Source organism: Epinephelus lanceolatus, chromosome 19 (assembly GCF_041903045.1).
Source record: "Epinephelus lanceolatus isolate andai-2023 chromosome 19, ASM4190304v1, whole genome shotgun sequence".
Lineage (NCBI taxonomy): Eukaryota > Metazoa > Chordata > Actinopteri > Perciformes > Serranidae > Epinephelus > Epinephelus lanceolatus.
In genome coordinates, this window is record NC_135752.1 from 7960599 (window position 1) to 7976989 (window position 16391).

Here is a 16391-nt window from a genome sequence, read left to right on the forward strand (position 1 = left end):
AACTGATCAGAAACACATAAAGAGACTGAGTGATAACTGTGCACAACTTGAGGTAAAACAGAGGTTCCTGTTCTGCAGACATAGTTTACAAGAAATGCCTTGTATGTTTTTTCATAGTCAATAAGTATGTGGTTTGTTTTTGACTGTTGGCCAGTTTGAGCAAAGATCATGAAATAGGGAAGCTTTCACTTTTGTCTCAGTATCAGTCTGAGTCACTGTGGTTTCCCTTTTAACAGCAGCTTTGATCAAAATACGTTGTACCATTGGCACTAAACATGAAGTACAGCTGAGGCTGATGGGAATGTCTTTAGTTTTGCAAATTGGGCACAAACTATGGACGAATATACTGATGTGGTGATGGCCTTAGATGAAAGTTAAGGGGTCACTTACCAGAATTTATCACAATCCATCCTCTGGGGAACACGAATGTACGATATTTCTGTGTGGACAAAAATGGTGGACCAAGCAACAGACAGACAGGCATTGCCATCCCTAGAGCCACACTGCCAGTGGGGATAAAAATAGGTGAAACTAGTTCAGCCTCATCTACATAGAACATTAAAATGGTGCTATACAGATTAAAGTTGGAATACTAAAAAATCAATCAGCAAATGTAATCAGCAAAACTGGAAACTCCCCTTAATGAAATGACTTACTCACTGCACCTCTCTCGAACTGGAGACTGCTGATGAAGCCTAAGTATCATTCACCACCTGTTTATTATAAACAGCCTTGATTGCATTAAAAGCTGTATAGACATTGGGATGAATACCACAAAAATGAATACAGCAAAGTGAAAAAGGCAAAACTCAACATACATGAACGGTGTTTTGTACTGAGTTGTGTGCATCTCAGGCAACTGAAGCCACATAAGGGGAAGAAATGCATTCACATGGTCTCATGATTCCAACCAAGGGTAAAAGTAAGACCCAAGGTCGGACCAAGTATGTTATGATAGATTCATCGGTAGTTTAATGAATGTTTTGTAGATGTGTGTGTGGTTTAGGCAGGTTGGAGGAGTCAGGGTCAGCGCTGAAGTTACATTTGGGGGTTGGTAGCACTGACTCATTAACCGCTATTAGCCGCACTGTGGGAGAGAGCTGGAGAGGCCTTTGAGCTGAACCGGCACGCCCCAAGGATGATGCTGGAGGCAAGACAATCTAAAGACAAAAAGTGTTTGACATGCCACAACCAATTATCCATGTCAATACACTTTTACTCTGAACAACCACGAAGAGCAAGGTGGCCGACTGGACTGACGGAACTGCACCCAAGGAGTGTCCAGCGGAGTTGCCCAGTCTGAGCGAGCTGGTCACAAGGAGCAAGAGCAGTTGCCTGGCAGTGAGTCAACCACACACAACTCATTCAGATAGGAAAGGTCACACAGGGAAGTCCAGGGTACATTTCACATGTCTAATGCAGTACGTAGGGAGAGGCACTAAGTTACGGGCTTGCATCCATATCTAACGAGGTTTCACAAGCCTGGTTTAGCATAGCAACATAACAACTTAGTGGGATAGGTGGGAAAAAAAACAAGTATAGTAAATGGATCTGCACTACATGTTACATTCACCCATTCACACACATAATGGTGGCCCTGGCTACCATATAAGGTATCACCTCCTCCTCAGCTTATACTCACTCATACACCGATGCAACAGCCACTTAGAGCAATTTGGGGGTTCAGTATCTTGCCTAAGTTTATTTAGACATGCAGACTGGAGAAGCCGTGGATCCAGTCTTCTGATTAGTGGATAACCCGCTGTCCCTCCTGAGCCGCAGCTGCTTCAAGCTTACAGAAGCTTATTCCCAGGCGGTTTCCCATCTAAGTGCTGATCTGGCCTGACCCTGCCTATCCTCTGAGACTGGACAAGATCAGGTGCACTCAGGGTGGTATGGCTGTAAGCAATGTGAAAATATAACTCAAAAAATTAGTAGAAGGGGACAGGTGATATGGCCAAAATCTTCTATCATGGTAAATAGCCTATGAGGGGCTGTGATTTACATTGATTTTAGTATAGCGAAGGGGTGTTGTGAGGCGTGACCTGCAGCATCTCACCTTTGTTGAGAAGTACTGAAAGTAAAAGTTACTTTGTTTGTTTCCGAGAAACTCCTCCTGAGGACTTTCTAGCTGTTGGTTTGTTTTGCCTGGCCTGGCTCTCTGTCCCTGTCTCCAGCTCCTGCTCACTTCTCTCAGGCCACATATTCTCCTCTCACTCTCCAGATCTGCCGTCCTCAAACTGTCAACTAGATCCCAATCGACTCCCCCCAATTACGACCTCATCCCCCCTAAAAGAGGTAAAAATAACAGATTGGGGGGGTTGAAAGATTTATCTTTCTTATCAGTAATCATGAATATTTCAGTATACAGTATTTTCCATATTCATGCCAGGACGAAGCTTGTAGTACAATTTCAGACACCCCTAAAGTGGACTATACCATTTCATCTAGGCGAAGGTCTTGTCTGCCTGCATCACTCCAATCAGTGCACTGGCTGGCTCACATCCAAGTTTTTAGGAGGGGGGGAGTCAGTGCATCCAAAAAAAAAAAAAAGACTTTGCGCCGCATTTACACAATGCTGTAAATTAATGTAGGTAGCTATCTAGCTAGTTTAATAAACTTTACTTTCTCACTTTCAGAGTTTCATAATTATATTGTGTCAGGTGTCTAGATAAATGCTAACGTGTGTCTATGGCTTGGCATTTCAATGTAAGATGTCATATATTATGTGAATGTTAGCTTACACTGGTGCTCAGTCAAGCAGTGAGACAATGGATTAACGTTAGCTAGTTGTAGCCTAGAGATAACACTACGTTTTGACATCAGTAAGTTATAGACAGTGGTGGAAGAAGTACTCAGATCCTTTACTTAAGTAAACAACACCACTAACAAGTAAAAGTCCTGAATTTAAAATCCTACCCTTGTGAAATATTGAATATGAGTTTTACCTGTTTTGGCTGCAAACAGTTTTGACAGAGACAAATACACAGCTTTTTTTTTTTTGTAAAGGCCCACAAGCCAAACAGTTTGGGGCCCATTGGTGTAATCTTTAACAATAAAGACTTGTTTATAAGATTATTGAAGTAATATAAAGCTGTCAAATAAATGTAATGGAGTAGAAAGTACAATATTCCCCTCTGAAATGTAGTGGAGTAGAAGTATAAAGTTACATAAAATGGAAATACTCAAAGTATAAGTACCTTAAAATTGTACTTAAGTACAATACTTTAGTAAATGTATTCAGTTACTTTCCACCACGGAATATAGAGTATATTATTTAATTTTAATAGTCTTTTGTGTGGTGGTTTGGTCAGGATTTTGCCTTTTTGATATTAGCTTTTATAATAGGCACCCCCTTACAGTAGTTTTCACTCAGGTATGCAGGAGTTTAATCTGGTTGGGTAGCTCAACAACTAAAATCCATGTGTACTGAAAGCTGATTAATTGTATTAGTTCAAATGTATGACTACATTATTGAACTCAGATTAGATTTCATTTACAGAGCCAACATGAGCAAGAGGAAAGGAGGTGACATTAGGCACTATTTTGGTGCCAAAAAAGAGTAAGTTGAAACTTGTAAGAATTAGGACTTAGAGATGATAATGCAGCCTGTATTTTCTGTGGTTGTTATGCAGGCTTAATACTGAGCATTATAGCATGGGTGATGGTGAGTTTTACATGTATGTGCTGTTGTATGAAGGAGGGTAAAAAATAAATATACAATAAAATAAAAACAAGCTAAGATAAAACAATTATAACAGAACAAAGGCCACAGTACAGTACATTTGATAGAATCTGTGCATGTATTCTTCACTAAGTGTTCCAGCCACTTGCCTGATACCTGCTCATATATGGACTCCTGCCTTTTTGTCTGTTCCCAGCCCAGTTAAGTATGCCTTCCTTTATTTGTGTGCTTGGTTTTAGTAAAGTTGATCTGTTATCTCTATCTGCTAGGTCTTCAAGTCCTGACTTTAGGTCCAAACTGGCCTTTACCACATTGTAACACCTTTTTGAAGTCAGGTTGGTCACTTGGACCAAGAATAATGTGTAATGGCTGCCACACAAGTGTCTAATGTTCATTTGCAGATGAATTTGTGCCAAAACTTAGCCTGGACTTCACCTTGTCTTTGTCCTTTACATTAGTCTTTCTTATCACACTGATAACACACTCCGTCTGAAAACAAAGTGCTCAAAGTTCAAACCCAAAAAAACAGTTTCAAATTGAGTGAAAGGGGAAATTCCACTTATTTCATCAGCTTTGTTGAAGTTGGACAAGAGTCAAATGAAACAATGGAGTTTTGAAATGCAAAGAAAACAAGAAGTTAATGTAAAATAAAGCAGAAGCAGAAGCAGAAGCAGGAATCCAGATGAGCTTTTCGTATAAAAAGACATTTAGCAGCAGCAGTGGAAACATTCAGTCCAGCCTAGAGTCCATTATGAGGGGTCTGGTGTTCCTGCTCTTGGTGGCTTTGGCCAGCGCTAAAGTCTACGAGCGCTGTGAATGGGCCCGACTGCTTAAAGCTAATGGGATGGACGGCTTCCGTGGCAACAGCCTAGCAGACTGTGAGTATGAGCCTGTCAGTCTGCAGATACTGTGTCTGGAGCAGAAAATATTATTTACAAGCATTTTTATGATTACTGTGCAACATAACATCAGTTTTAAGGACCGTACCAGCCACCTTACTATATATATGTTTTTACACATAAACATATGCTACAAATTTGAAAAGCTTGCCATACCAAAGTAATGTAATGTTAGAAATTTCAGTCTATTCTTTTCACCTTTAAAGATTGCCATTGGTTTCCATTCATTTTGATACAGCATAGAAATAGCAGACTCTTGTTTAAACAGTTTAATCAATTACAGTGAACTTCAGATTTGCATCAGCTTTTGCTGCATATTAATATTATCTCATGTAATGTGATCATAAGATTAAGTAGCTCTTCGAGTCAATTTAGGAAATATGTTTGCTGAGATTCAGATGAGATAACATTCTTTTTAGGTTGTACTGTAACTTAACATTGCACAAACACTGGGCATATGAGGAAACAGCTTGCTGGGTTAGGAACCATTTCAGGGCAACCAGTGGAGACTGCAGGAAATTACTGGTCCCACTCAAGACACACGTTTCCCTCACTTGCGTCCCCTTCCTCGCATCTTATCTCCGCCCTCATAGGAGACGGGGAGAGATGTGACGTCTTTTCCTCTAAAGCGTCAGCTGAAGTGACGTCCGTTTCTAATGATGGCAGCAGCTTATCACAGCTGGATCAGCTGTCAGGAGGCCTTATTAACAGGTATAGAAACTTTTGATGGAGTTTGTGTCTGCACACACATACTGTTATTTATATACACATATATATATATAATGATAAATATACAGATACAGTTATTAGAAGCAGACCAGCAATGTTTTCTCTCTGTCTAAGAAACACCTGCACATGAACAGCCATCTGCGTTCTGTATATATAATATGCTGTGTCGTGCTCAGAGTTACATAATGTGTTTATATGATTCAGGCCTTTTCATTATTTGCATCTATATTTATTGATATTCTGATTGTAAATTTATTATTTAATTGCCCAGAATATAGTTATGGTGTCTTTTGAATACTGGAAATGATTTATTAGGCCAAATGTTTCAGGGAAAATCTAAATTCTGTAACTCATCAACCCGACGCTCAGGACTGACCAGCCTCAGTATGACTGAATGAAAATGAGGGTCAGTGATGTAAAAAGTGTTTCTTGCTGACAGACAGACTCTCTGACTTTGATTGTATTCATAATACAAGTTGATGAAGGAAATAACAGATCATGAGATTAAAGTCTTTCTAATAAATGAAGAACGTTTGTTTCCTTTTCTTGTTCAGATTTTAAACTAGATGGTGAATCAGAAAACAAATAAAATATAAAACTTGGGAGTGATACTCTTGGGTTTAATCTGTTTTCTGTCTTCCCTATAGTATTAACTCCAGTGATGTTGTGATGTATCTGGACAGTCCGCCTGCAGTGCTACACTGTCAAATCAATAACTGATATCCCATCAGGGAGTTGTCGTTTGGAAAAAGACTTCCGCGAAGGCTGCGCTCATGTATCATCGTTTCCCTCTGCTCTGAAAGCCTCCTCGTTTCCTCGACTCCTCTGAAATTGAGATGTCCTACAAGATGGCAAGTCTCAGTCGATTTCCAGGTCAAGTGATCAAGGATAGAGGATAGAGGCGTAGACCTTCCAGACAGGGAGCGTCTGTAGGTCTCATTGTCCAACATCAGTCTTTTAGGGTGTCTACATTGTATATGCGTCTGTTCTGTTTCCTCTGCAGGGGTTTGTCTGAGCCAGTGGGAGTCGGGTTACAGCACCACAGTCACCAACCATAACCGAGATGGATCAACTGACTACGGCATCTTCCAGATCAACAGCCGCTGGTGGTGTGAGGACGGCCACACTTCTCGCTCAGTGAACGCATGCAGCATCAGTTGCAGCAGTCAGTGATGAGCCCCCACACCCAAAACTTTAACTATACATGGACATTTTCATCCTATTTTATAACTTGGCGTGTTTTCAACGGCACCCTCAGAAATTTGATAAATTGTTCTTCATTTAGGCTGGTTGTCCTTTTCCTTAAACAGACAAATACACAGCAATATGAATATAAGGAGTACATTGGTTGTAACATTTACTGTGAACACAAAATCCCCGTTTCCACCAAACACTTTCGGTATGGTAACTTTGGAACCAAAAGTACTCTTCAGACATGGTACCTAGACTCTAGCATTTCCACTGCAAACGTTCACGTTCTTAAATGTGGGCAGGGGGTTGTTGTCACCCCCTACTCCGTCCAGCACTTACTGTATTTCCTCATTATCGCTGACACCGTTGGAAGTCTGCACCTCATTTATCGTCCATAGAACCAAGGATGCATGCCAACATTTTCAGAACAAAATAAAACAGGCTGCAGTGAGAGTCTCTCTCCGTGGTATATTTAAAAATAGCGGGTTTGTGCACTTAGTCCTTCTTAGGCAAGCACAGGAGTTTAGTGTTGCCGTAGCCTGACACTATGTGACCTTTTTTTTTTTCTCCGAGTGAGGATTAGAATATATAATCCGGCTGAAATTTATAGATACAGTATTAACGCTTGAAGATCCACTCATTACTAAAAGTGTATGTCATATAAAAGTATAAAAAGTAATGGTCAAGGTTGTCAAGTAGAGTATTTAAGGTGTGTTTATTGAGTCACGTCATCAGCTCGTGCACTGACTAACTAATGTTCCACCTTAAAATCCCTGCAGTCGGCCCAGTGAATTAAGTTACATTTTTCTCCGACTCTGGCTGCTGCTTATATTTAATAGTTACAGTCTACTAATGAAACTCTCCATGAGCTCACTGAGCAGAGTGACCGTCCGCTACTGACCAATCAATGGACTGCAGTTTTCACAGCTCCACCTTTTAGTACCAAATCTGTGTGCTAGCTACCCCAACAGAAGGGGTACCAAAAATGGTAACAGTACAGAATGGCTCCATTGGCATCATTCACAACTTTTTCACAGTGGAAACAGAAAAAAAGCGTACCGAACTGAACCGTACCGTACTGTACTGCTCGGTGGAAAGTTTGGTCATGGCTTGTGGGTACCCATGGAACCCATTTTCATTAAGATATCTTGAGGTGAGGGTTGAAGGAACCCTTTTGATAATTGGCCATGCCAGTTGTTCTCTCACCAAAATTTGGCCTAAATTATTGAGCCCTGTTACCGCCAAGTTATGCTAATAGATAGATAGATAGATAGATAGATAGATAAATAGACCTTTATTGTCATTCACACCATCAAGGAACATGAAGGAACGAAATACAGTACTCAGGTCTCAGTACTATGATTAAAAATAAATAAATAAATAAATACTAATAAATGATAACCTAAGAGATATAAAAAAAGATAAATAAAAACACTTTAAGTCAGTATCAGTAAATAAATAAATAAGTAAGCAAGTTCTGCAGCATTGTGGCAGTAGCAGCATACAGAAAAGTGCAACAACTTAAGGTACAGTCTTTAAAAAGTCTGTAATTCAGAGGTGCGGCAATGTGAAACAGTTCAATAGTCTCACAGCATCAGGGAAAAAGCTGTTCTTCAGCCTGGCGGTCCTTGCCCTGATGCTGCACAGCCTCCTGCCTGAGGGGAAGGGGGGAAAACAGTCCGCACCGCTCTCCACCGCACACCTGTAGAAGGAGCTGAGGATGTTGGAGTTCAGTCCTGCCCTCTTCAGCTTCCTCAAGAAGTACAGGCATTGATGAGCCTTTTTGATGATGCTGCAGGTGTTGTAACGCCAGGTGAGGGTGTTGGAGAGGTGAACCCCAATGTATTTCAGGCTGGGAACCATCTCCACAGCTACGCCGTCAATGTAGAGAGGAGGGGGTACAGTGCCAGACTTCCGAAAGTCCACGATCATCTCCTTGGTTTTATTGATGTTGAGGATGAGGTTGTTCTCCTTGCACCACAGTCCCAGACCCTCTACCTCCTGCCTGTATGCCATCTCGTCCTCGTTGGTGATGAGCCCCACCACTGCTGTGTCATCAGCGAACTTCACTATGAGGTTGCTATCATAGGGAGCTCTGCAGTCGTGGGTGAACAGTTTGTAGAGCAGCGAGCTGAGGACGCAGCCCTGGGGGGAGCCAGTGTTGAGGGTGATGGATGAGGATATGATTTTGTTGATCCAGACAGACTGGGGTCTGCTAGTCAAAAAGTCCAAGATCCAGTTACACAGTGATGTATATGATTGGTACCAATTAATGCCTTAGGTTGCTTCACAACATACAACTACCTGCACACTAACTTAAATAAAGCATGCCACAGCCTCCAGTTAATTTTGCCAGGAGAGGCTAGTGACGAACAGCAATTGTATCAGGAGGCCATGCCCCCCCCCCCCCCCCCCCCCCACCATGTCCAGTTTCAAAATTGCCATTAATTCCAGATTTTTTTTTGTTTGACAGAGCTTCTGACTGATGATGTCAGCAAGGCGATCAATTGTGCCAAACGTGTCGTTAGGGATCCCAACGGCATCAGAGCCTGGTAAGATCTGATCATAATGACTGTGATGTGTTTACTGCACCAACCTGCACATGTTTAGACATGGGTGATGTTCCTCTGTCTGGTTTCAGGGTGGCCTGGCGCCTTCACTGCGAGGGCCGTGACCTGAGCTCCTACGTGGCAGGATGTGGTGTTTAATCAACAAACCAGGGTGCTGTCATCGACATAAGTCTCCCATCTTCTGCTGCAGTGCATTAAAGCTTTTCTACTATTGTATGTTTGATCTGACAAAAGTAAAACACAGTTACTGAAGTTATAGACCAGTGGTTCCCAACTGGTGGGTCGCTATCCAAAAGTGTGTCACAAGTCCATTCTGAATGGACCTCAAGAGATGCTTAAATGTTTCAAGTTTGAAATAAAACACACTTTATCATGAAGTACAGCAAATTTCCCATTCAGAGCTTTTATTTAGAAGTGTTGTTCCCTGCTGTAGAGTGAGTGAATAACTGACAGCTACTTAATAGAGACAGCAAACTAGCTTGGTGACATGGCCGAATGAAAATATGATGCCGCCAAATTAATTAATTGTGTGGACCTTGACCTAATGACGAAGGAGAAATCTGGACCCCCTGGCCGGACCAGTTGCGAACCATTGCTTTAGACAACTCTTTTCAAATCGCGAGATTTCAAATCTTTACTTTCAGTGTATTTGTTTATACTTGATATGATGTAACAGATCTGATCAGTGATGAGAAATGTGGTGATTTAAGCTTGTATCTGTTGTATTGCTCATTTGAAAACCAGATTAAAATGCTGATTTCCACTAATGACAGTTGTCAAATCGACATTAATTTTAAAACAATGAAGAGGGATTTGAGGTCATTTCTTAGTGTCTTCTTCTTCTTTGGAGCATAAGGACATAAAGTTAAACTCATCTACTGCTTTAAAAAAAGTCTGTGCATGTTGCCGTAAAATTGAAGACAATCTCAAACATAAGTCCTCGTGCAGAAACCACCCTATAAACAGATTCATTATTAGGAGGCATGTACAACTTATTAAGAAGAAGTTGCAGCACTTACCATTTTCTCTCAGGTACAAGAAACAAAATTCTTGATTGGATCAGACCTGTCATATAAGCCTTGTACAGACAGTATGCCCCTCCACAGGGGAAAAACACTTGTTTGCGCCTTAGGCTGAATGAGTTTTAAGTTGAATTATGATACCAAAATCAAACTATAAATGAATCAATAGCAAAAATAAACTTAAAGGAGTACGTCACCCACAAAATGACCATTTGTGTATCAATTAGTCATACCGTGTTAGTTTGAATTCAGGAAGAAAACCTTGTTTTTCTTGCATGCCTTCATTGAAATATACAGTTGCATGCAAACGTCTGGGGACACCCTGGTCATAATTTAGTTTACTGTGGATGTAGCGCCCTGAAACATATTTCACTTATTTCATTTGTTTCTTACTGATTTTATATCAGTGTGTGAAGGTAAAAACATTTCATTTAAATAAGTGTTTTGGTTAATTCATATTTTTATTATTACAATGGTTAAAAACATTACTTACAGGTATACTTACCTGTTGTGAAGGAATGGAAATTGTTGTACTTACCCTTTAGAAGAGAGCAGTGGTGGCTGCTGGTCTTTCAAGAAGGGGAAGCTCATTTTCAGCCTACATCATAAAATGTGTCCGTTTATTTATACGTAAATTCTACCCTCTGGGGCTGCTGCGCGAGGCTAGTGTGACCGCCTGTGAGTGCTTTGGGACAGTGGAGGGGCTCACAGCAGCACCCGCTGCCCGTTGGGGACAGTAACTGCAGAGCGACAGAAGTCAGAGTCTCCAAACACGAGTACAGTCTCCAATAACACCAGAAAAAGATGCTAGATTTGTCGCTAGTCGTTTTTAACAAAGAAAAAGTCACTAAGAGGATTGGAAAAGTCTCCAGATCGGAACAACGGAATGAAACTTGAAAAATGCTCCGGTGGTGGTTTATATTTCAAGATCGCTGATTCGCTCATTTCGCTGTCAATCAAAAAGGGATTCAGCCTCAGACAGATCATCCAATCATCATGCAGAAGCCCAGCATACAGGCCAGCCGAGGCCAGCCCACTGCCCCATAGACCCCCAGAGACGCTGAGCATGCAATGGGCGGGACAAAACCGAGCATTTATCCAATGACTGTCTAGTTTCGCTGCAGTGGAACAACCCACTCTAGGCCTCCCCACTGAAGTCTCTGGATGCTGAGCTTCCGCTGTTTAATACACTGTGACGCTACGGGAATGAATGAGAAGAAAGTCGCGTCAGTGACCTGTGATAAGTAGCTGATTCTGAACAAAAGTTGAACGCATTCTAGCGCATATTTAGTCAATGAAATGTAAACACAACAGTACATATTTGACCACTTATTTTTTTTACATTTTAGGGAAGCTGAGCTTCCCTTGCAGTCTTAGAGCAATCACCACTGGAAGAGAGCGCTGTAGCTTTAAGAGGGAGAGTCTGGGAGATGTGCTGTATGCAGGCTGAAGCAAAATGTGCTTGTGCTGAACTGAGGGATTTTGTTAATAAAAGTTGCATCAAGAAGATCGACATTTTTTGGACGGTTTATATTGAGGGTGCAACATGAGCAGTTAACTAAGTAGAAGATGAACTGACTTCCAAAAGGCAAAATGTTAAGGATGACACATTTCTTTTTTTCATTTTAAGCAAGATTACTTTTTATTTCATTCTTTCAAGGTGTCAAAATAACAAAAAAAAGAAAAGGGCCTAAAGCAAAAGTTTGGGCACACTGCATGGTCACTACTTAGTAACACCCCCTTTGGCAAGTATCATAACTTATAAAGCTTTTTGTAGCCAGCTCAGAGTCTTTTAACTCTTGTTTGGGGAGTTTTCACCTAATCTTCATTGCAAAGCCTTCTAGCTCTGTGAGATTCTTGGGCCGTCTTAAATAGACTGCTCTTTTTAGTCCTACCTACAGATTTTTAATGATGTTTAGGTCAGGGGATTGTGAGGGCCATGGCAAAACCTTCAGCTTGCTCCTTTTGAGGTAGTCCATTGTGAATTTCAAGATGTGTTTAGGATCATTGTCCTGCTATAGAAGCTATCCTGTCTTCATCTTCAGCTTTTTTACAGATGGTGTGATGTTTGCTTCCAGAATTTGCTGGACTTTAATAGAATCCATTCTTTCCTTTATCTGTGAAATGTTTCCCGTGCCACTGGCTGCAACACAGGCCCAAAGCATAATCAAACCACCTCTATGTTTAACAGTCCAAAAAGTTATATTTTAACTTCATCACTCCACAGGACTTGTTTCCAAAAAGCATCAGGCTTGTTTAGATGTTCCTTTGCAAACTTCCGATGCTGAGGTTTGTTTTTTTGTGGTTAGGACACAGGAAAGTTTTTTTTCTAAAGACTCTTCTATTATGGAGGTTGTATTTGTACAAGTGTCCCTGCACAGTAGAACAGTGCACTACCACTCCGGAGTCTGATAAATCTGTGTGTCTTTTCCAGTCAAACGGGGGGTTTTCATTTGCCTTTCTAGGAATCCTACAAGCAAAAATTTTTCTTGGTCTTCCAGACCTCAACTTGACCTCCACAGTTCCTGTTAACTGCCATTTATAATTACATTACAAACTGAGGAATTAGCTACCTGAAAACACTTTGCTATCTTCTTATAGCCCTCCCCTGCTTTATGGGCACCAGTTGTTTTAGTTTTCAGATAATATAGATTATAAATCTTTGAAATCCAATCACGTTACAGGAGAGAACCATGAAGAACAAAGGTAATGTTACTGAGCACCATTTGGGAAAAATTATACCAAAGATAGCTTCTTTTGGTACTAAATCTTTGTAGCAATCCACAAAAAAACAAAAACAAATTAGAGTAGTCAAAACATGTGTTAGCTGAGGCTAAAGTTAACATAGCAAGCTAATGCGCAGCTAATGTTTTTACTCCATGGTTAAAATGGTATTACATTTGGTGAAAAGCAAGTCTTGACTTTGGACTTGAGTGCAAAGATTTAAGACTTATTTGTAACTTGTAAAACATGACTTGGTCCCACATCTGGTGAAAGCTCATTTATCCACTCTTATGCTCACTTCCCAAATGAATGCATATTTGGTCAAACTCAGGGTTCTTAAACATATTTACCAATACATTTTCAAAACGTTTCCATAACTTTTCCATAATATTTTACCCCATTGCAATAACTATTTTTATTTAACTAGTTTAAAGCAGGACTAGCCTATATAGCGATACAACTATACATGATGAGATATGCATCTTCCAGGCATTTGCAGATAAGCAAACTGCTAGCGCTTGCTTACAAATTAGACAACTAGCTGCATAGGCCCATTGCCAGTAGACCAGACTGGCACATACAGGTACTTTACAAAATGTCAAGAACACACCTCTTTTTAGGGGTTAGAAAACCAAAGATCCTGTGGATAGATATCAATGCAATTTGACATGTATTTGGATTACAATTTTTAGAAGTTTTTATACATTTATTTCTCGTTAAACAAACATTTGTTTTATAGGCATGTCTAATGATTGCTTTTCAGCCTTTCCTGAACCTCAGCGTCCATGATTCCTTAATAAACTAATGCTGTCATATTCCTACAGTCTTTTTCCGTCCAAGTGGATCAGTGATCATAATAAAGAGGTGGTGACATGCACATCCCAAAGAAAATTTCAATTGGGTGCTGGATCAAAAAACTCAAGTGAAGACGAAAAAGAAAAAGATGATCCGCACACCAAATAGAGCTCCCATTACTTTATAATTTTATTTTGTCATTCGTGACGTTTCGAGCACACAGGCTAGCTTTCAAGCAGGTAGGCTCTTCCTCAGAACAAGTCTGAGGAAGAGCCTGCGTGCACGAAATGTCACAAATGACAAAATAAAATTATAGCTGGTGTGCAGCGATGGGTCGGGTCCGGGCATTTTTAGGCAATTCTGAGCAACAAGCAGAAGAATTGGAAGACATTTAGGAATTTAGCAACACAATCTGCCCTTTGCATCAGCTGAGGCTTGAACTCACAACCTCTGAGACTAAGAATCAATTTCTATCTCACTGAGCTAATTAGTCAGTGATAGTTCATGTGTAGCTTCACAAATTGACTAAGCCAGATGTGCAGGTTTAGCAGCCATCCATGCATGGAAAGGCAGATTTCAAAAACAAAAATCTGAAAATACACATATTGCATCTACACAGTATGGAGATGTTGGTAATTTATTTTAACAATGATTGATCTGCTTCATGAGTGAAAAACTGATGTTTAACTAGTTGAGCTATGTGCAAAGTGAGAAGCTTCAGATGGTTTAACACTGAAGTATTGACACTGGATCTTTATGCAAAGTTTGGTTTATTTTCAAGCATGAGAAGGCAGATTTTCTAGCAGAAAAAAGACTTGAAGATGCTGCACAGTGATCAGTCACGCTCAGGCAATTTTAAGCAATAAGCTGGAGCACAAGAAGAGGATTACATTACAATGTGGATTCTGCACCAGTTGAGACTTGAACCTGCAACCTCAGGAACCTAAAACAGTCATATACCACTCTGAGCTAATTGGCAAGTAGCAACTCAACAGTGGCTTCACAAATTGAGTAAGCCATTCACTGTTGTGTAGGAAAGCAGCCATCCGTGCACGGAAAGGCAGATTTGAAACCACTGTAAAAAATTCAGTTACTAAGACAAAAATCTGAAAATACACATATTGCATCTAGACAGCATGGAGATGTTGGTAATTTGTTTGTAACAATGATTGATTTGCTCCATAAGTGAAAAACTGATGTTTAAAATTGCCATTTTGACTCCAATTGTTCACTGTTAGAATGACCATAGCGGCTGGATGATGCAGTAAGACAGCAGTCAAAAGGCAATTGTACGGTGCACCATATCATGGGTGTTTATTCACCAAACTAGAAAAAAACACATACAGCGGTACAGGCATGGCAGCATTTACAGATGGGAGACCTGACCATTATCAAGGAGAGATGGAAACTGGCGCCTTTTATACCCTATCACTGGTGCACTTGATCGGATGCTCCCATTAACAGGTTTTTTTAACAAAATATATTATCTCATGGCTAATCACCACGGACAATATAACGAGCATACAATTACCATAATATTTACCATGACTACTGTACTGCTATTTACCCCCCCAGAATAAACACAAACCCACTACAATAAATATACATACAGTACAGGCCAAAAGTTTTCTTTATTTTCATGACTATTTACATTGTAGATTCTCACTGAAGGCATCAAAACTATGAATGAACACATGTGGAGTTATGTACTTAACAAAAAAAGGTGAAATAACTGAAAACATGTTTTATATTCTAGTTTCTTCAGAATAGCCACCCTTTGCTCTGATTACTGCTTTGCACACTCTTGGCATTCTCTTGATGAGCTTCAAGAGGTAGTCACCTGAAATGGTTTCCACTTCACAGGTGTGCCTTATCAGGGTTAATTAGTGGAATTTCTTGCTTTATCAATGGGGTTGGGACCATCAGTTGTGTTGTGCAGAAGTCAGGTTAATACACAGCCGACAGCCCTATTGGACAACTGTTAAAATTCATATTATGGCAAGAACCAATCAGCTAACTAAAGAAAAACAAGTGGCCATCATTACTTTAAGAAATGAAGGTCAGTCAGTCCAGAAAATTGCAAAAACTTTAAATGTGTCCCCAAGTGGAGTCGCAAAAACCATCAAGCGCTACAACGAAACTGGCACACATGAGGACCGACCCAGGAAAGGAAGACCAAGAGTCACCTCTGCTTCTGAGGATAAGTTCATCCGAGTCACCAGCCTCAGAAATCGCAAGTTAACAGCAGCTCAGATCAGAGACCAGATGAATGCCACACAGAGTTCTAGCAGCAGACCCATCTCTAGAACAACTGTTAAGAGGAGACTGCGCAAATCAGGCCTTCATGGTCAAATAGCTGCTAGGAAACCACTGCTAAGGAGAGGCAACAAGCAGAAGAGATTTGTTTGGGCCAAGAAACACAAGGAATGGACATTAGACCAGTGGAAATCTGTGCTTTGGTCTGATGAGTCCAAATTTGAGATCTTTGGTTCCAACCGCCGTGTCTTTGTGAGACGCAGAAAAGGTGAACGGATGGATTCCACATGCCTGGTTCCCACTGTGAAGCATGGAGGAGGAGGTGTGATGGTGTGGGGGTGTTTTGCTGGTGACACTGTTGGGAATTTATTCGAAATTGAAGGCACACTGAACCAGCATGGCTACCACAGCATCCTGCAGCGACATGCCATCCCATCCGGTTTGCATTTAGTTGGACGATCATTTATTTTTCAACAGGACAATGACCCCAAACACACCTCCAGGCTGTGTAAGGGCTATT

General features: G+C 40.7%; 1 protein-coding gene across 1 annotated transcript; it reads left to right on the top strand.

Annotated features, from left to right (window-relative positions):
• The first annotated feature begins 4334 nt into the window (after window positions 1–4334).
• On the top strand, window positions 4335–9841 carry LOC117270047 (lysozyme C-like). Its single transcript, XM_033647460.2, has 4 exons — window positions 4335–4563; window positions 6317–6478; window positions 8978–9056; window positions 9146–9841. The coding sequence occupies exons 1-4, from the start codon at window positions 4368–4370 to the stop codon at window positions 9210–9212; spliced, it is 504 nt and encodes a 167-aa protein (XP_033503351.1). The 5' UTR covers window positions 4335–4367; the 3' UTR covers window positions 9213–9841.
• The last annotated feature ends 6550 nt before the right edge of the window (window positions 9842–16391 follow it).

Bases quoted from the DNA above. Each gene is read 5' to 3' on its own strand.
- LOC117270047 (XM_033647460.2), top strand. From the start codon at position 4,368: ATGAGCTTTTCGTATAAAAAGACATTTAGCAGCAGCAGTGGAAACATT. The intron at 4,564-6,316 runs GTGAGTATGAGC...TTTCCTCTGCAG, and splicing joins TGGCAACAGCCTAGCAGACT to GGGTTTGTCTGAGCCAGTGG. The intron at 9,057-9,145 runs GTAAGATCTGAT...GTCTGGTTTCAG, and splicing joins CCCAACGGCATCAGAGCCTG to GGTGGCCTGGCGCCTTCACT.